Below are 20,228 nucleotides of genomic sequence, written 5' to 3' on the forward strand. Positions count from 1 at the left end.
AATTCATATGCCGGAGCTAATGAATTTATATAAAATACCTGATGTAATGCTGTATAATAATGTAATATGCTTTTGGACAATACTCTATATATAAAGGCCAACACATACACACACATACATATATAGTGCAGTGCCTATACAGAGCTTACAGTTTATTTACTCAGATAATTAGCCCACTGAATGAAAAAATTATCATGTTCTCATTTCAGATTTTATTGCTCATTCACACATCCATGCAAACTTTCCAACATCCATATTTGTTCGCACACAATCTTCCATGAGCGGTACAAGATGACATCTTTTAAATAAGTAACAAAGGAGATTCCAGTCAAATCTACTGAAACAAAATGTAGACTGGAAACATGAAGCTGTTTTCAAGTAACTGTAAAATTCAATTAAACTATTAAGGATTTCAAGAATCCTACATGTAGCAATGAGGTGCACTTCTAATGTCAGACACACAGTAGGTGCACCAACACTGAAATCGTAGGAATTTTTCCTGTCTTTCAAAAAAAAAAAAAAGTCCAATATAAGGCTAATTAAGTGTCAAACTGAGGTCAAAACAGCAGAGTCCAACTAATCGATTTACCATTTAGAGCAGAGTTGTTGGCTTGAATACTCGTATTGAGGAGGCAGAAAAAACATTAACACACAAGTATGAAACAGCAAAAGACTACATTAGAACAGTCTTCTAAGAAAAGCGAGAACTCCAAACAGCCTGTTGTGTGTATTTACAGTATCTGTATGTGTAGATGTCCCAGATCCTTATTGAACATTTTAGTCAACTTTCAACCATGCTGAAAATTCAAGGTGATAAGGCATTTAAAATCTGTTCACGCACAATAAGCAGTCGATCTCTGAGTGGACTCTGCTGCGATGCCCCCACTGTCTTCAACTAGTGTAGTGTCTGCCTTGATTAAAGCCAGTTTGGTTGTAGTGCTGCCCGCCATGTTGGAAGAACTGTTCAAACTGTCCTCCTTGGTTAAAATTCTGACCCCCTCTCCCTCCCCAGCCACCTCCTTGTCCTCCTCCTCCTCGACCTCCTCTACCCCTGCCCCCCCGACCTCCTCGACCCCCACCCCTCTCATGATGCCAGCTTCCATCTTGGTGGTAATTGTCATGGTAACCACCTCCTCCTCCATGGTGGCCAGAGTCCTGGAAGCCTCCTTGGTTGTTCCCTCCTCCTCCGTAACCACCTCTCCCTCCTCCCCCCTGATGACCTCCTGCGTCTTGGTAGTGGCCCTGACTGTAATTGCCTCTCCCTCCTCCACCTCCTTCTCCCCAGCCTCCCTGCACCTTCCCCCCTCTAGCACCTCCTCTGCCTCCCCTTTCTCCATGTCCTCCTCCGCCTCCTCTCTCATATCCTCCACGGCCACCTTGGGAGTAGTGATCGTAGCCCCCCCTGCCGCCTCCATGCCCACTCCCAGCATAGTGTCCTCCGCCTTGGGGAGCATCCTGACGCTTCTGCCAGGAGGGCATCTCCGGAGGAGGCGGCTCAATCTCACAGGGTCGACCTCCTCTGTCTGGCACTCTGCCCATTAGAACCTAAGAGAAGGACAAACGTTAAAACAAGACAGTTCAAAAGGAAGCCCACTAGCCCAATTTGACCATTTATATATATGCTTTCTACACAACTACAGTGCGCTTGTTCATCTGATAATTTTTTTAAATGATGAATTCTGAAGATTTTTTTGTCACTTCATCTGAGTGCTCCCAAGAACTTTTCTACCAGAAAAAAAACTATATGGATACAAGCTTTTAGTCCCTGCAAGCTTTAGCACACCACAATGGCTTACAAACAGAGAAACAGGACAAAAAATGCATTGATAAAACATGAAATAGAAAACCTGTTGTGACTCCACTGTGTTTAACCCACCTTATTAATGGCACAAGCAGTCTTCTCTCTGATCTTGCCACTGCTTGTGCGTAGGATCTTGGAGAAATCTTCTCGTGCAGCAAGAAGGTGGGCAACAGAGATTTTGCTTTTGGTGCCGAGGGCAGAACGCAGTGGCTGGTAAACTTTGGCCAACTTTTCAGCATGTGTCTGTAATAAAACAAACAAAAGGAGGTCATTCATTTTTGTGAAGCAATACATCAAGGACACCAGTCAAATATTGTAAATGTGCAGTATGTGGTTTGCAGCAGTTATCTCTTTTCTTTGTAACATGAATGTTAATCACCAGAAGCTTATTTATATGTCCCATTATTGTGCCTCATGTTATCTATTTAGGGTGGACCATTTTGACGGTATGACACAAAAATAAGGAATTCATTCATTCATGTTGCTGAAAATTAGGACAACACACAATACTTTAAGGAACAGCTAAAAAAAACAAAGATGTTTCCGTTACATCTTGCAGAAGCACTGCGAACAGATTTTTAAATCATGCTCAGGATGTGCTTGAACGATAAGAACAACTATCATCAGACACTGACAGGCCTGATATGTGTTTATATATGACTCAGGTCAGAATATGATCAGAAAATGAGCCAAAATTTTATGACAGACTCATCTTACATCAAGCAGAAGTGCCAAACATTTGACCGTTACAGCTTCTAAATTGAGAGGATTCACTTCTTTTCTTTTTCTTATATTCTAGTGAACAAAGAATCTTTGGATGTTTTTTGTTTAATAGACAAAACAATTAATCGAGAAAATAACTGTCCATTCATTCAGAATGACAATAATGGTTAGTCGCAGCCCTGATCAAGAAAAACACAAACATTTATTATTCATGTCTGCCTTTTTACAATGGCTTTTCTTAAATTGTTTTCTATAATGTCAGTTTTTTTTTCATCTGGTTTTCAGTTTCAACTCTTTTTTTTTAGTGTGGAGAGGACAGGTTTGAGGGGAGGGCAGAGAGAGTGTAAATTGTATATATTTTGCGCTTGTTCCAGCAGACCTACCATAACCTTAACCCAGCCTGGTTGTATGTGAGAAAACAACAGCACTGCATTGTGCCCTTTTCAAATGTAGGATGATTGCAAGTTTCCACATACCTTTGCTCTGTCAGACCAACCAAAAGACTGCACTGTCACATCCAGACGTTTCAACAACAATTTTCTTCTCACTTCATACTCATTTACAAGTGCTTGGTTTATAGCTTCGATTTTCTCCTGGAAAACAAGGAGAGTATGTTCATATATGTGGTCATTCATTTATGCACTGCTCCTCAATGATATAGTACTTCTACATTGTTTGAGTATTTACCAAGTGCACAGGTCCAAGGGCCTTCTTCATCAAAGGCTCTCCTACATGAGTTGGTGGGACTCTGCTAATGGCTTCTTTCAGCTGTAGAGGTGTGTATTATGAGTGTATGGACAGTTAAAAACAGATCAAACAGAAGATACAATACATTAAACCAAACTGACAGAAAGCAGAAATGTGTACAACTTGATTTCTTCTGTCACTGTAACTGTGGCTAACATGGAAGTATGTTTGGAACCTGCTCACAGTGCTTTGTGTTTGTTCAGCATATTATAAAATGTTCATATCAAAACATATCAACCAAAATAGGCATTTCCTGTGAGGTCAGAAAATCCAGCAGAAACAGATTCACACCATTATGATGCACAAAAGTCACAACTAATACTGCTATTTAAGAACAATTGTTTGGGGTTCACAGCTCTTGAAGGCGATTTAAACAATCCTCAGATTAAACTGTGGGGGACACATTACAATCCAGCTGCACTGTAGTTTTATGAGGTGTGTTTCAGTAGCTATTGTCAGGAACTGAGAGAGAATGGGCAGCTTGAAAAGCAGGTTGAACCGGCCTAAATGTTTAGTCTTTCTCGTCAGCGCACACCACCTCACTGAGTCACCAACTAACCTTCTTCTCAATTCCACTGAAGAACTGGAACATGGTGATGTTGGCTGGAGGCTTGGACATGCCCAGCGCCATGCAGATGCCCTTCAGTTCCTGGAACACAGGGCTGCCTGACTCCTGGGCTTTCTTCTCAGGCTTATTAACCAGGATCATCCTAGACGCCTCCAACTCAGACACCAGAAAGGCTGAGACAAAAAATGGATTTAGTTAAATTCAAATAGCTGTTACAGGATGCTGAAGTTTCAATACTGATACTCTGAAATTAAATAAAACCAATTTAGGGAAAAAAATTGACAGTTTCAGCTCCGCCTGTGCTTATCCTACTATAACAAGTCAAAATGTCTGCTGTGAAAAAGTCTAATCTAATCTAATCTGAAGCCTAGTCTTGTAGAGGTCTTGCACACTTTCGGGCAGTTATCGCTAATTACACATTTACTCAAGTAGAGGCTTGGCACAGCTATGATGAGTCCACCCAACTTTGTAACTTGAAAATACAGTTACATCTTCCATCAATTTAATGTCCTACATTCAGCCCCAAAAAAGAATGTGAGGTCACAGTTCCAACACATGTCATACATGAACACTGCTCTCACAAACTGGAAACAACCCGCAAGAGGGATGCTGCAGTGATGCTGTAGTGTTGCAGTGAAATACTGGACTAAACTGGATGATGGTACATGCTAGAATAATAACTTTTCTATTTCCTAACATATCATTTTTTTTATCAGCTTCTGAACAGGAAAAATGCTTGAATTTGTCTATTGTTTAGGCTCTAAATGAAGACTTGGACAGGGTGAAGATATCTGTAGAATGGACATGTGACCATGCCGTAATACAAACGGTTGGCGCATTATCAAAGCACCCAGGCTTGATATAGACAGTGTGGATGAGGTTAGCTATTAAACTCAAGCAGCAAAGCTTTCCTGTCCACTCAAACCCAACAGCCAACACTGACAGCGACACAAAACAATCAATCTAAAAAACATCTGCCACAGAGGTAGGACCTCTTTTCGTGGCTATGTTGGCATGTGCACACTGTGTGTGTGTTAGATTTACTTTTGTTTTGTTATTTCAGCATAGCTCCATCATCCCTCCACCTGACCAGAGGTCTGCTCAGCCAGAACTGAAAACACTGGTGCGGGTGTACAGAGCCTGGGAAAAGTGACTGCACACAGGGTGCTTACGCAGCCATCTAGTGGTGGCTGAATGCAATGTCAACACCCTGTCCTGCCAAGCACATCAAAACACATGACTGTGCAGCACTATCACAGGTGGGTGTGGTACAACAGTCGACATAAAATGCAACAGACTTTAACCTTTCAGCCCACAGGTCACTACAGTAATGCCCTTCTTCCGTCTGAGGTGCCCTTGAGCAAGGCACTGTGCTATGCAGCAGGCCCATTGTTCTAATATCTTTCCATTGATGCATGTGTATGGGTCCACTATGTACATATTTGTGTATTTCGGGCTTGTGTGTGCAAATGAAAAATAACAGAGTGAAAACATGTAGTGTTTGCCAAGGGGAAACATAATTCTTCTGTCTTCTTCTAAATAGAATATTTAGTGTTAACTTGCTCTTTAAACTGGGGTGTTGCAAAGAGCTTTTATCATACTGAGGAGCAGCAGACAGTCTGTCCTGTTGAGGAGCCTCTGGGTGATGTCTCCGCTGATGAGGACAGAGTAAGGACAGGCGAGCTCTGAGAGCAGGCCGCTCATCTCCAACTGGAAGCTCTCTGCCTCGCTCGGACCTGGGAGGGGTAGACGGACAAACACACCGGCTGGTTCGCAAAACACTGTTCAATGGAAACACCTGCAAGTAGCATTTGAACTTTGCCGAAATTTCAGAAATATCGCTTTTATTTTGCGAACAACTGTAATGGAAACGCAGCTAGTGAAATGTCCAAATGTAGATTTTTTTTTTTTTTTGAAAGCTCAGTAGTTTCACCTAATGACTTACTTAATTACCCACAAACCCAACTTCACTTAGTGTGATACAATATGTCTTACAGTTTGTGGCCTGGACATTCTCCTCCAGCTTGCAGTAGAGTCTAAGCTCGGAGACAATCCAGGCACAGAGCTTGGTATACTCAGGTGAAGCTGCACCTCTGCTCACAGCAGAATCCAGAGCTCCTTCCTCCAACAGAGGGCCTTGATACCTACAGTGACACACAAAACTGAAACTTAAAACAACATAAGACCACATTCAAACTCAACCACAACTCTTTGCTTCTCTTACAAGTACAGTAAGGCAGCTATGACAAGTAATACTGAGGTTTGGTTTAGTGAGCAGAGCCACGTTTGACACTCAAGATTTGCTGCCAAGTACCAAGCGCGTTCGCCAATGAAACAAAACCACAATTTAAAATCTGGTTATTTAAAGAAGTCTCCCCTATTGAGGGTTCTGTTCGTAAATGCTGAACAGACACTGGTTCCTCAGATGACTTGTGAGAAGCCACAGGATATTTCATTGAATCAATAAATGATGCATCTTTACGAAGTATTTCGAGAATCAGTTAACAGAAAGAAATGTTTTGGGGTTATCCTCAACCATGACAGGAGCCGATCCTGCTGACGCAGCTTGTGGCATGACATGTAAAATCAGACTGTAATTAGGTCTATTAATACCGGTGCGCGCATAGTTAGCTATGGTGTACTTAAATGGCTATGAAAACATCGCCATCAAACCAACGTTAGCTACAACAGTAAGTTAGCCGCTTTGCTCAAACAAGCTATACTGTGGTAGTGGCTACGCTGGCTAAAGTAGGAAAGACCGGCACGGCTGGTCACTTCAGTGCCAGCTTCTGCACATAATCTTCATACAGCGCCATGTTACGTTTCCTTACTTACCCTAAATCCTCAAGAGAGACGAGAATGTCATTCTCCATCCCAATAATCTTTCGTTGTGCACCAAAATTACGTAGTGTCAAATAGGGTATTCCACATGAGCCAGCTCAGCTGATAGCATACACGTTTTACTTCGTCTTCTTCTTCTTGGGCAGTCAAGACGAAGTGATGGCGCGTTGCTGCCCCCCTCAGTCAGGACAACGGCATTGGCGCAAATCTATGCACACTGAAAACAGTGGTATGGGAGACTTCCCACAGTTTTCGTTTTTTTCTCTGTGTATTATTTACTAAGTACGGTTGAGTGATAGATGACAGTTCCCCCCAGTTCCCCCCAGTTTCTTCCTCTGCATTATAAATTGCGCACTGCAGAAGAACATGTTTCATTTGGTCAGTGTGGTCACACTGACACTTCCCATCATGATGAGCTTTTCATCATGGCCAGCCCCCAAAATATCCTCACTGACACCTTTCCAGTCTGCTTTTTACACTGTCAATTTCCATGTTATTGCAAGAGTAATCAGATAATTACAAAATAAAGATTGCTAATTTATTTTTTTTTAATTTCTGAAACATTCATACTGACATAAAACAGACATTTGATGTTTGTTTTATGCCCGGTCTTAGGGGGTCTGTTCTGTTGACACCTTCAAAATGAAATCCTATTTAATTAAATTACATTATTAGCAGTAATTAATGTAATTAATCTAAATTAATTATTTAATCATTATTGCTTATCTTTATTGTAATCAATGCTTTGTACGAAAGAGTCTTTTCTTTTTACCAAACAGATCTGGTCTGGCCTCCTCCTCTCCTGACACATCTGACTTCAGTTATTCAACCAAGACCCACCTGCTGCCACAGTATATAAGCACAGGCCTTCCAACGAGTATTTTTTTTGGAACTGTCTATTCACCTAATGTAGCAGTAGGTCACAAGGACTCTGCAGAGAACAGAGGCTAGAGACCAATCAGGAGGGACAGGAGGGGCTGATTGGCAGCGGGTGTGACTGCAGCGGCAGCCTTCAAATTGTGTGTTCTCACTGTGGCTGTGTCTGCTTGATTCCCTCTGACTCTGGTAGGGTGGACTTTTAACACTGTTTTATTGTTATGTTAGTATTTTATATTGTTAGGCTACAGTAGGGGTATTTGCACCCTGAGGTATTTGTATTTTAATGATTTTACTTGTGGGTCTACCATGTTTTTAGGTCGAACTTCAGTGTCAAACAGCACAGAGGTATGTAAAACAGCCAGCATTTAAAATCTCTTGTGCTTGACCTAGGAAATTAATTGTGCTTTGTTTGTTTTAAGGCAAAGCATTGGCTGCCGTTTATTTTGTTATTTTAGTATTACATGTTTTATTTTTACTGATTGGATTATTTTATTGTTTAGTGTAGGATTTAAACTGTTTAGTTTTAATACTCTGTCTCCTTTTTGTTTCTAGTGCGGCGGTTGGTGGGGTCCTCCACTCGCCAGTGTGGTTGACGCTGGCAGTTCACTTTGGTGATGGTGATAGGGTTTGTAGTGACACATTGTTAATTGTGTGGTGTTTTTATTTGAAGTGTGTTGAGTTTTGCTTTCTTTGGATATGTAGTATACGCCCAGTGTCCCAGCCGAAGTAGGACTGTCTGTCCTCTTCTTTTTCCTTCCCTTTGTTTTTTTTTTTTCAAATAAATGACATGCGTATGACCCACACTGGTAGTTGTGGCCTCTTTATTGAAGCCCTTGCCTTTCTCCTGAAAGGCTACATTAAGCAGGAACCTTTGTCTCTCTGTCTATCTACCTCTGATTTTTATTCTCTATGCTCATGTGCCTGCCTCATGCTCCGGCCTATGCCCTGTCTGTCTACCTTGTGAGTGACTGGATCTGGATTCCGTCTCAGACCTGGGGCCTGTTGCACAAAACTAGGATAAGGGATTAATCCAGGATGTTGGTTATCCTGGATCAACTTATCCTTGATCTGGTTGCACAAAAGTGGGATAAGGGGAAGTGGGATATGTTTTGACATAAGTTACCATGGAGATATATTCTGTGGAGCTAGCCTGCTCCAGACCAGGCTAAATTCCAGGATCTATTTAATCTCATCCCTTATCTCAGTCAGCAGTTACCACAAATGGAAACCAATATTTATTCCACCTCCCACTACACATTCTTATCACATTCAACGAGACCCACTGTCATTATTTAAACATTTGTGATCAGTAATTGCAATCACATATTATATATATATGCAAATACTATGCTATGCATACTATGCAAATAATGTATAAAGCAAAGAATAACTTACTGCCAGGTAATGTTCAGAAGCTGTTTTGTGATAGAGAGGGATGTTATAAATTAAAGGGTGAGTTAAATTTTAAGATTCTTAAAGTGCGCACTACATTGAAAAGTTTTTGTGTTACGATCTGTGGAATAAAACTATGGAACAAATTGTGTGTAGAGATGAAACAAATATCTATCATAAGTCAGTTAAAAAAAAGGTATAAAGAATTGATTCTTGCGTGATATAGTAATGACTAATAGGTATTTGGGTGTGTGTTGTGAATCACAACACTTTTTTCTATACATAATGTAACTGTCAATGCTTGCATATTGTGCACGTTATTTATCGGTAATTGCTGAATATATGGATCATGTGTAGGTTGAGGATGAATCAGGATGTTTCAGTCATGAGTTTTTTGATAAAAATGTAATAGTACTTAAGGGGTTGGGTATAATAAGTTTACACTTCTTCCTACTCCCTTTCGCTCATGTAATCTGAGATCAACATGAATTGAAGAGGGTGACACCTTTTTTTCTTCTTTATTTTTATTATTATCACTTTTTGTCTGTTTGCTTTGTTTTTTTTTATTACATGTTCGAAAAAAAGGAATCAATATAAAAATACACATCATACAGTAACATGATGACATGACGTTCCTTTATTGAATAGAATAAATCAAAGCAAGTAATCCATCAGTTCCTTTCAAAAGTGAAGTCACACAGTGCCCTACAAGATAGAAAGCACAGAATCAAAGCCTATCATTCATCGCAAGAATAAATACACATTCTCAAAGGTCTGTATATAAAACACCCTGCATGTCTGCACACTGGAATAAATGCAGGACAAATCCATACTTAACAAATGAACAGACAAATGTCAGGCCTGTACACACAGTACACAGCACAATAGGCCAAATGAATAGCTATCTGCTATTGCAGGCCATATTCAACTTAAATGTACAGAATGCACTTTAACTTAAATAATTTAAAACATATTGGTCACTGATCAGCCGACCACTGTCGTCATCTGAGGGCACTCTGGGGGCCCTCTCCTTCCTCAGACAGGCCACATTATGGAGGACAGCACAAGCCACAGTAATATCGCATGCTCTGTCTGGACTGACCCTCAGATTTTGCAGACATTGGAAGCGTGCCTTCAGGAGGCCAAAGGTCATCTGAATCTGAGCCCTTGTCCTGGCATGGGCATTGTTATATGCCTGCTGTGCTCCCTGAGGGTCTGCGTAAGGTGTGAGGCAAAAAGGCTCACAGGCATACCCTCTGTCCCCCAGCAGCGTGCGCCATCAGGCAAAGTGGCCTGGCTTTGCTGATCAGGTAGTCAGCATTGCAGACCATCTGAAATGATAAGATGTAGACGATTAAACCAATCAATGCACATCACAAGCAATGTACAGTGTTCATTAATGTCATAAAGTCATGTTCACCTGAACATTAATGCTGTGAAAGGATTTCCTGTTCACAAAATTTCCCTCATGGGCACCTGAGGGGTTAGGTCAGCTAGTGGTGACCCACCACCCATGCCTTGCTTGTGGTTTTTTTTTTTTTTTCAATTGCTATAAGTACAGACAATATGTGAGCAGGCACCCTCTGGGTACAGAGTATGTACATGCATAATATTTGTCAGGGCACTTACTGTTCTGCAGGATGTTCTTGTACTTTATCCTGACTTGCTGCCAAGTTGTTTGGGCCCAGTCATGTTTAATCTGAAAATAATAAATTAAATAAAAAAATGAACAAAGGACACACACACATAATGAATGAAACAACAGAGGAGCATGAGGAGAAAATACGGAGCTGCATTAACATGATTTTACTCCCATCTGCAGTCAATTTCACTGGTAGTTCCAGCTGTTTCATAATCAGAATACAACTACGTTTTTGGGGATGTTAACCCATAAGAACCCATGGTGACACAGGTGTCACACGTCCAAATTTTCCTAAAACATGAAATAATCCGAGTTCTCAACGCCTAATGTGAAACATCACTTGAGATCTTGGACAGTAGGGGGTGGTGTTTTGAAAGAAAAGTCAGAAATGTGTATATGTGGTCTATTTAGTCTGTCTTATGTCCCCCATAATTTTCCTAAAAGCAGAAGTGGGTCCGGGTTCTTATGGGTTAATAAACTATTTGGATTGTAAGTGTGATGGTTTCAGTGGAGTAGTGAGTGTGTCTTTGTGCAATACTTACGCATTCAGGCGATCTGCAATTGCCACGCTTTCTCTCGTTGTTGTTTTTTACTTTGGTCTTTCACCTCTTCATATGCGTCCATAATTATCTCCTGCTCCAATGGTGAGAAGTTTGCTGCACGAGATGCCATGGTGAATCAGTGAATCTGTGATTGATTGCGGGCCCTATTTGAGGAGCTGTGTGCTGCAACTTATCCAGGATTGGTTTCACCTGGCTTGATAAATCTGTGTCTACTTATCCTGGCCTGGCGTTTGTGCAACCAATTAAGCCTGAACTCTGTTGTTTTGGATTGGTTGAGCCAGGCTCAATAACTTATCCTGGATGCCTTAATCCTACTTTTGGTCTGTATTCTTGACAACTTAACACTCACACGTTATTTTTTGTGTAAAGCAATTTGTCTTGCATTTTACGGATGAGGTGTGCTGTATACATCAAGTTTGTTATGATTATTCTGTTTATAATCTCCCCCGTCCCCAACGATGGATGTGATTGCAATCAAACTGTCCTTGGATCATTATTTAACTTTATCAAAAGTTGCATTAAGCTTGTTGATACCATAGAGGGATGGACTTGGAAAACGGTAAAAACTCATTAGCCATTTGTGCGTAGCATTTGTCATATACCACTGCCCCAACAAGTAGCACTTACTGCATTAAAGGTTGATGGAGGTCAGGAAAGGAATTATGGAAGGAAGGATTTCTATGGCAACTCCATCCAACTTTACTCGTACTGAAGGCAGAGGGTTACTTCATGTTCATTTTCTCTGCCACTGAAAATGAGCTCTGCTATTTAGAGGTGACTTCTAGAGTCTTCACTATGCAAGTGACATGACTATTGTCAGGCCGGGACTCAGATCTGGACTCAGACAGAGATTTACTCACACAGTTCTTTATTGAACAACCCAAGGACCACTTTGCTGAGTGTTAAACAAATAGGCTATGAAATTATTCTAGGCAAAAAGCTATCACAATAATATGTCTATAATATAGGAAAATAACAAAGAAACAGAAAACGCTCACAAAGAAGAATAAACAATGAATGACTATGAAACAAAATACGCTCCAGAAGGAAGAAAACACAAAGGCTATGAACATGGAAATGACTTAACGAAGCTAGGTAAGAAAAACTACAAACTGAAAATACACTCCTAATAAACGGAGGAAGAACAACGAAACTAACAAAATTAATCCAACAGAAAATCACTCAATGAGGAAAACAATTCGGCTAAGCTCTAATCTAAGAAAAGAAACCAGAAACTAATTTATCAAAATTACAAACCAAAAACACTCACGAAGAGGATACAAGAGACGATGAGCAAGACTGTGGCTGTGGCAAGGAAAATGGAGAAGCCAGGCTCGGGTGAATCGCCGACGGACAAATACACACTGGCACTAGACAAGGGAGACACAGACTATTTAACACATGGGGGGTAATTAGGAACAGGTGAGGGCAAGTGCTCTGAAACGAGAGGAGAGTTAGACCTTCAAAATAAAAAAAGGAAATGACAAGACAACAACCCCATGACAAGACAAACCTCACCGTGGTGTGACAACTACAGAGCAACTTATCACAAGCAAGAAAACCCAAAAGAGAAGCACTTGTGAACACAAGAATCACCAGTGGCTCTATTTGAAGTGATTCTCTGAGAAGCTGGCGTCCAACTAATGGAGCTGTTTTTTTTTTAAAGATTTACACTGTATAAGATGTAGAGGTCAGCAAAACTACCCCAACAAAAAGCACTTACTGCACTGAGAGCCAAAGTGAGTGTTTGTGTTCACTACTGAATAGCACTTACTGAATTCAAGAGTCAAGTCAATGCTCAAGTTGGGCCAATAACACTGACTTGCGGTGAGCAATCTTTTGTTCGCTTCTGACTTCCAGCGCAGTCCCCATGTCTCTTTCGGGCAGCTTCTGTGTTGTGTCCCAGCTGCAGTGGAAGTGTTGTTTCTAGCCAAGATTTGGCCACCTTAAATACTGAATGGATTCATCTCCACAATACTCCGCCTTGTTTCTACACAATGATTAGACAACAATAGCACTATTTGTACTCAATGATGAAACAACCATCACACGAAATGCACGCATGTCATTAGCACTTGATGAGTGGTCAATTAGAGTCCAGTGAGCTTTCTTGATGGAGAAAATAGCCTGGAGCTGCATTTTCTGGAAGTGCAGGTATGATATGTTTATGGAGAAATGCATGAGCAAATCACAGGCTAACCTCCAAGCATGTTCTTCTGTTGCAATTTCATTTCAGAATGTGGCACCCCTTCAACCACATTTTGTTTGGGAACGATTGAATGCCCTAAAGCCCACATGTTTTGAAATGGCACACAAGATTTACACTGTATAAGATGTAGAGGTCAGCAAAACTACCCCAACAAAAAGCACTTACTGCACTGAGAGCCAAAGTGAGTGTTTGTGTTCGGGTTGTATTGGTGACCAAATGTAGAGCTCAGCAAGAAAAAGCTGATTACGTGCAAGACTACGGCAACCCCATGCAACTTTGCTCGTACGGAAGGCAGAGGGTTACATCATGTTCCCTTCCTCTGCCACTGAAAAAGAGCTCTGCTTTTTAGAGGTGATTTCTTGAGTCTTCAACATACTGCGTGACATATGACCATGGAGGAACTTGTCACAAGCAAGACAACCCCAAAGAGAAGCACTTGTGAACACAAGAATCACCAGTGGCTCTATTTGAAGTGATCTGAGAGTGATTCTCTGAGAAGCTGGCGTCCAACTGATGGAGCTGTTTTTGTCAATAACAGCAGCCAGAAGAAGCAGAACTTAGTGGATTGGAGACTGGAGTCGGTGCCCAAGTAAGGGAGCAGTCTTCAGAGGTCAGCAAAACTACCCCAACAGTTAGCACTTACTGCAGTCAGAATTCAAGTTAGTGCTGGTGTTTGGGTAATGTTGCTGACAAATGTACATATTCAGCGAGCCATGTGAAAATACTGCAAGCTTGACGGTCTCTGTGCTTGTCCTGTGATGGGTGTGCGGAAGCAGTCACAAGCAAGACAACCCCAAAGAGAAGCACTTATGAACACAAGAATCATCAGTGTCTCCATTTGAGGTGATCTGAATGTGATTCCACTCTATGTTCAGCAGGAGTGCGTAGCATTTGTCATATACCACCGCCCCAACAAGTAGCACTTACTGAATTCAAGAGTCAAGTCAATGCTCAAGTTGGGCCAATAACACTGACTTGCGGTGAGCAATCTTTTGTTCGCTTCTGACTTCCAGCGCAGTCCCCATGTCTCTTACGGGCAGCTTCTGCGTTGTGTCCCAGCTGCAGTGGAAGTGTTGTTTCTAGCCAAGATTTGGCCACCTTAAATACTGAATGGATTCATCTCCACAATACTCCGCCTTGTTTCTACACAATGATTAGACAACAATAGCACTATTTGTACTCAATGACGAAACAACCATCACACGAAATGCACGCATGTCATTAGCACTTGATGAGTGGTCAATTAGAGTCCAGTGAGCTTTCTTGATGGAGAAAACAGCCTGGAGCTGCATTTTCTGGAAGTGCAGGTATGATATGTTTATGGAGAAATGCATGAGCAAATCACAGGCTAACCTCCAAGCATGTTCTTCTGTTGCAATTTCATTTCAGAATGTGGCTAAAGTGCACCCCTTCAACCACATTTTGTTTTGGAACGATTGAATGCCCTAAAGCCCACATGTTTTGAAATGGCACACAAGATTTACACTGTATAAGATGTAGAGGTCAGCAAAACTACCCCAACAAAAAGCACTTACTGCACTGAGAGCCAAAGTGAGTGTTTGTGTTCGGGTTGTATTGGTGACCAAATGTAGAGCTCGGCAAGAAAAAGCTGATTACGTGCAAGACTACGGCAACCCCATGCAACTTTGCTCGTACGGAAGGCAGAGGGTTACATCATGTTCCCTTCCTCTGCCACTGAAAAAGAGCTCTGCTTTTTAGAGGTGATTTCTTGAGTCTTCAACATGCTGCGTGACATATGACCATGGAGGAACTTGTCACAAGCAAGACAACCCCAAAGAGAAGCACTTGTGAACACAAGAATCACCAGTGGCTCTATTTGAAGTGATCTGAGAGTGATTCTCTGAGAAGCTGGCGTCCAACTGATGGAGCTGTTTTTGTCAATAACAGCAGCCAGAAGAAGCAGAACTTAGTGGATTGGAGACTGGAGTCGGTGCCCAAGTAAGGGAGCAGTCTTCAGAGGTCAGCAAAACTACCCCAACAGTTAGCACTTACTGCAGTCAGAATTCAAGTTAGTGCTGGTGTTTGGGTAATGTTGCTGACAAATGTACATATTCAGCGAGCCATGTGAAAATACTGCAAGCTTGACGGTCTCTGTGCTTGTCCTGTGATGGGTGTGCGGAAGCAGTCACAAGCAAGACAACCCCAAAGAGAAGCACTTATGAACACAAGAATCATCAGCGTCTCCATTTGAGGTGATCTGAATGTGATTCCACTCTATGTTCAGCAGGAGTGCGTAGCATTTGTCATATACCACCGCCCCAACAAGTAGCACTTACTGAATTCAAGAGTCAAGTCAATGCTCAAGTTGGGCCAATAACACTGACTTGCGGTGAGCAATCTTTTGTTCGCTTCTGACTTCCAGCGCAGTCCCCATGTCTCTTTCGGGCAGCTTCTGCGTTGTGTCCCAGCTGCAGTGGAAGTGTTGTTTCTAGCCAAGATTTGGCCACCTTAAATACTGAATGGATTCATCTCCACAATACTCCGCCCTGTTTCTACACAATGATTAGACAACAATAGCACTATTTGTACTCAATGACGAAACAACCATCACACGAAATGCACGCATGTCATTAGCACTTGATGAGTGGTCAATTAGAGTCCAGTGAGCTTTCTTGATGGAGAAAATAGCCTGGAGCTGCATTTTCTGGAAGTGCAGGTATGATATGTTTATGGAGAAATGCATGAGCAAATCACAGGCTAACCTCCAAGCATGTTCTTCTGTTGCAATTTCATTTCAGAATGTGGCTAAAGTGCACCCCTTCAACCACATTTTGTTTGGGAACGATTGAATGCCCTAAAGCCCACATGTTTTGAAATGGCACACAAGATTTACACTGTATAAGATGTAGAGGTCAGCAAAACTACCCCAACAAAAGCACTTACTGCACTGAGAGCCAAAGTGAGTGTTTGTGTTCGGGTTGTATTGGTGACCAAATGTAGAGCTAAGGGAGCAGTCTTCAGAGGTCAGCAAAACTACCCCAACAGTTAGCACTTACTGCAGTCAAAATTCAAGTTAGTGCTGGTGTTTGGGTAATGTTGCTGACAAATGTACATATTCAGCGAGCCATGTGAAAATACTGCAAGCTTGACGGTCTCTGTGCTTGTCCTGTGATGGGTGTGTGTCACAAGCAAGACAACCCCAAAGAGAAGCACTTATGAACACAAGAATCATCAGTGTCTCCATTTGAGGTGATCTGAATGTGATTCCACTCTATGTTCAGCAGGAGTGCGTAGCATTTGTCATATACCACCGCCCCAACAAGTAGCACTTACTGAATTCAAGAGTCAAGTCAATGCTCAAGTTGGGCCAATAACACTGACTTGCGGTGAGCAATCTTTTGTTCGCTTCTGACTTCCAGCGCAGTCCCCATGTCTCTTTCGGGCAGCTTCTGTGTTGTGTCCCAGCTGCAGTGGAAGTGTTGTTTCTAGCCAAGATTTGGCCACCTTAAATACTGAATGGATTCATCTCCACAATACTCCGCCCTGTTTCTACACAATGATTAGACAACAATAGCACTATTTGTACTCAATGACGAAACAACCATCACACGAAATGCACGCATGTCATTAGCACTTGATGAGTGGTCAATTAGAGTCCAGTGAGCTTTCTTGATGGAGAAAACAGCCTGGAGCTGCATTTTCTGGAAGTGCAGGTATGATATGTTTATGGAGAAATGCATGAGCAAATCACAGGCTAACCTCCAAGCATGTTCTTCTGTTGCAATTTCATTTCAGAATGTGGCTAAAGTGCACCCCTTCAACCACATTTGTTTGGGAACGATTGAATGCCCTAAAGCCCACATGTTTTGAAATGGCACACAAGATTTACACTGTATAAGATGTAGAGGTCAGCAAAACTACCCCAACAAAAAGCACTTACTGCACTGAGAGCCAAAGTGAGTGTTTGTGTTCGGGTTGTATTAGTGACCAAATGTAGAGCTCGGCAAGAAAAAGCTGATTACGTGCAAGACTACGGCAACCCCATGCAACTTTGCTCGTACGGAAGGCAGAGGGTTACATCATGTTCCCTTCCTCTGCCACTGAAAAAGAGCTCTGCTTTTTAGAGGTGATTTCTTGAGTCTTCAACATGCTGCGTGACATATGACCATGGAGGAACTTGTCACAAGCAAGACAACCCCAAAGAGAAGCACTTGTGAACACAAGAATCACCAGTGGCTCTATTTGAAGTGATCTGAGAGTGATTCTCTGAGAAGCTGGCGTCCAACTGATGGAGCTGTTTTTGTCAATAACAGCAGCCAGAAGAAGCAGAACTTAGTGGATTGGAGACTGGAGTCGGTGCCCAAGTAAGGGAGCAGTCTTCAGAGGTCAGCAAAACTACCCCAACAGTTAGCACTTACTGCAGTCAGAATTCAAGTTAGTGCTGGTGTTTGGGTAATGTTGCTGACAAATGTACATATTCAGCGAGCCATGTGAAAATACTGCAAGCTTGACGGTCTCTGTGCTTGTCCTGTGATGGGTGTGCGGAAGCAGTCACAAGCAAGACAACCCCAAAGAGAAGCACTTATGAAGACAAGAATCATCAGTGTCTCCATTTGAGGTGATCTGAATGTGATTCCACTCTATGTTCAGCAGGAGTGCGTAGCATTTGTCATATACCACCGCCCCAACAAGTAGCACTTACTGAATTCAAGAGTCAAGTCAATGCTCAAGTTGGGCCAATAACACTGACTTGCGGTGAGCAATCTTTTGTTCGCTTCTGACTTCCAGCGCAGTCCCCATGTCTCTTTCGGGCAGCTTCTGTGTTGTGTCCCAGCTGCAGTGGAAGTGTTGTTTCTAGCCAAGATTTGGCCACCTTAAATACTGAATGGATTCATCTCCACAATACTCCGCCCTGTTTCTACACAATGATTAGACAACAATAGCACTATTTGTACTCAATGACGAAACAACCATCACACGAAATGCACGCATGTCATTAGCACTGATGAGTGGTCAATTAGAGTCCAGTGAGCTTTCTTGATGGAGAAAATAGCCTGGAGCTGCATTTTCTGGAAGTGCAGGTATGATATGTTTATGGAGAAATGCATGAGCAAATCACAGGCTAACCTCCAAGCATGTTCTTCTGTTGCAATTTCATTTCAGAATGTGGCTAAAGTGCACCCCTTCAACCACATTTTGTTTGGGAACGATTGAATGCCCTAAAGCCCACATGTTTGAAATGGCACACAAGATTTACACTGTATAAGATGTAGAGGTCAGCAAAACTACCCCAACAAAAAGCACTTACTGCACTGAGAGCCAAAGTGAGTGTTTGTGTTCGGGTTGTATTAGTGACCAAATGTAGAGCTCGGCAAGAAAAAGCTGATTACGTGCAAGACTACGGCAACCCCATGCAACTTTGCTCGTACGGAAGGCAGAGGGTTACATCATGTTCCCTTCCTCTGCCACTGAAAAAGAGCTCTGCTTTTTAGAGGTGATTTCTTGAGTCTTCAACATGCTGCGTGACATATGACCATGGAGGAACTTGTCACAAGCAAGACAACCCCAAAGAGAAGCACTTGTGAACACAAGAATCACCAGTGGCTCTATTTGAAGTGATCTGAGAGTGATTCTCTGAGAAGCTGGCGTCCAACTGATGGAGCTGTTTTTGTCAATAACAGCAGCCAGAAGAAGCAGAACTTAGTGGATTGGAGACTGGAGTCGGTGCCCAAGTAAGGGAGCAGTCTTCAGAGGTCAGCAAAACTACCCCAACAGTTAGCACTTACTGCAGTCAGAATTCAAGTTAGTGCTGGTGTTTGGGTAATGTTGCTGACAAATGTACATATTCAGCGAGCCATGTGAAAATACTGCAAGCTTGACGGTCTCTGTGCTTGTCCTGTGATGGGTGTGCGGAAGCAGTCACAAGCAAGACAACCCCAAAGAGAAGCACTTATGAACACAAGAATCATCAGTGTCTCCATTTGAGGTGATCTGAATGTGATTCCACTCTATGTTCAGCAGGAGTGCGTAGCATTTGTCATATACCACCGCCCCAACAAGTAGCACTTACTGAATTCAAGAGTCAAGTCAATGCTCAAGTTGGGCCAATAACACTGACTTGCGGTGAGCAATCTTTTGTTCGCTTCTGACTTCCAGCGCAGTCCCCATGTCTCTTTCGGGCAGCTTCTGCGTTGTGTCCCAGCTGCAGTGGAAGTGTTGTTTCTAGCCAAGATTTGGCCACCTTAAATACTGAATGGATTCATCTCCACAATACTCCGCCCTGTTTCTACACAATGATTAGACAACAATAGCACTATTTGTACTCAATGACGAAACAACCATCACACGAAATGCACGCATGTCATTAGCACTCGATGAGTGGTCAATTAGAGTCCAGTGAGCTTTCTTGATGGAGAAAACAGCCTGGAGCTGCATTTTCTGGAAGTGCAGGTATGATATGTTTATGGAGAAATGCATGAGCAAATCACAGGCTAACCTCCAAGCATGTTCTTCTGTTGCAATTTCATTTCAGAATGTGGCTAAAGTGCACCCCTTCAACCACATTTTGTTGGGAACGATTGAATGCCCTAAAGCCCACATGTTTTGAAATGGCACACAAGATTTACACTGTATAAGATGTAGAGGTCAGCAAAACTACCCCAACAAAAAGCACTTACTGCACTGAGAGCCAAAGTGAGTGTTTGTGTTCGGGTTGTATTGGTGACCAAATGTAGAGCTCGGCAAGAAAAGCTGATTACGTGCAAGACTACGGCAACCCCATGCAACTTTGCTCGTACGGAAGGCAGAGGGTTACATCATGTTCCCTTCCTCTGCCACTGAAAAGAGCTCTGCTTTTTAGAGGTGATTTCTTGAGTCTTCAACATGCTGCGTGACATATGACC

The 20,228-nt window shown here is 42.2% G+C and overlaps 1 protein-coding gene across 1 annotated transcript; it reads right to left on the reverse strand.

Moving 5' to 3' along the window:
- Positions 1–177: 177 nt before the first annotated feature.
- fam98a (family with sequence similarity 98 member A) lies at positions 178–6,808 on the reverse strand. Its single transcript, XM_041947665.1, has 8 exons — positions 6,675–6,808; positions 5,835–5,983; positions 5,441–5,575; positions 3,831–4,012; positions 3,212–3,292; positions 3,001–3,117; positions 1,877–2,044; positions 178–1,545 (listed from the first exon to the last, which is right to left on the reverse strand). Exons 1-8 carry the CDS (start codon positions 6,710–6,712, stop codon positions 892–894), a joined length of 1,524 nt encoding a protein of 507 aa, XP_041803599.1. The 5' UTR covers positions 6,713–6,808; the 3' UTR covers positions 178–891.
- Between the last annotated feature and the right edge of the window lie 13,420 nt (positions 6,809–20,228).

The sequence above is a fragment of the Chelmon rostratus genome, chromosome 11 (genome assembly GCF_017976325.1).
Source record: "Chelmon rostratus isolate fCheRos1 chromosome 11, fCheRos1.pri, whole genome shotgun sequence".
NCBI lineage: Eukaryota > Metazoa > Chordata > Actinopteri > Chaetodontiformes > Chaetodontidae > Chelmon > Chelmon rostratus.

Coding starts and splice junctions, on each gene's coding strand:
- fam98a (XM_041947665.1), bottom strand. CDS start 6,712: ATGGAGAATGACATTCTCGTCTCTCTTGAGGATTTAGG. Junction 3,293..3,830: donor TCAGTGGAATTGAGAAGAAG/GTTAGTTGGTGA, acceptor ACACCTCTACAG/CTGAAAGAAGCCATTAGCAG. Junction 1,546..1,876: donor CTGCTTGTGCCATTAATAAG/GTGGGTTAAACA, acceptor TCCTTCTCTTAG/GTTCTAATGGGCAGAGTGCC.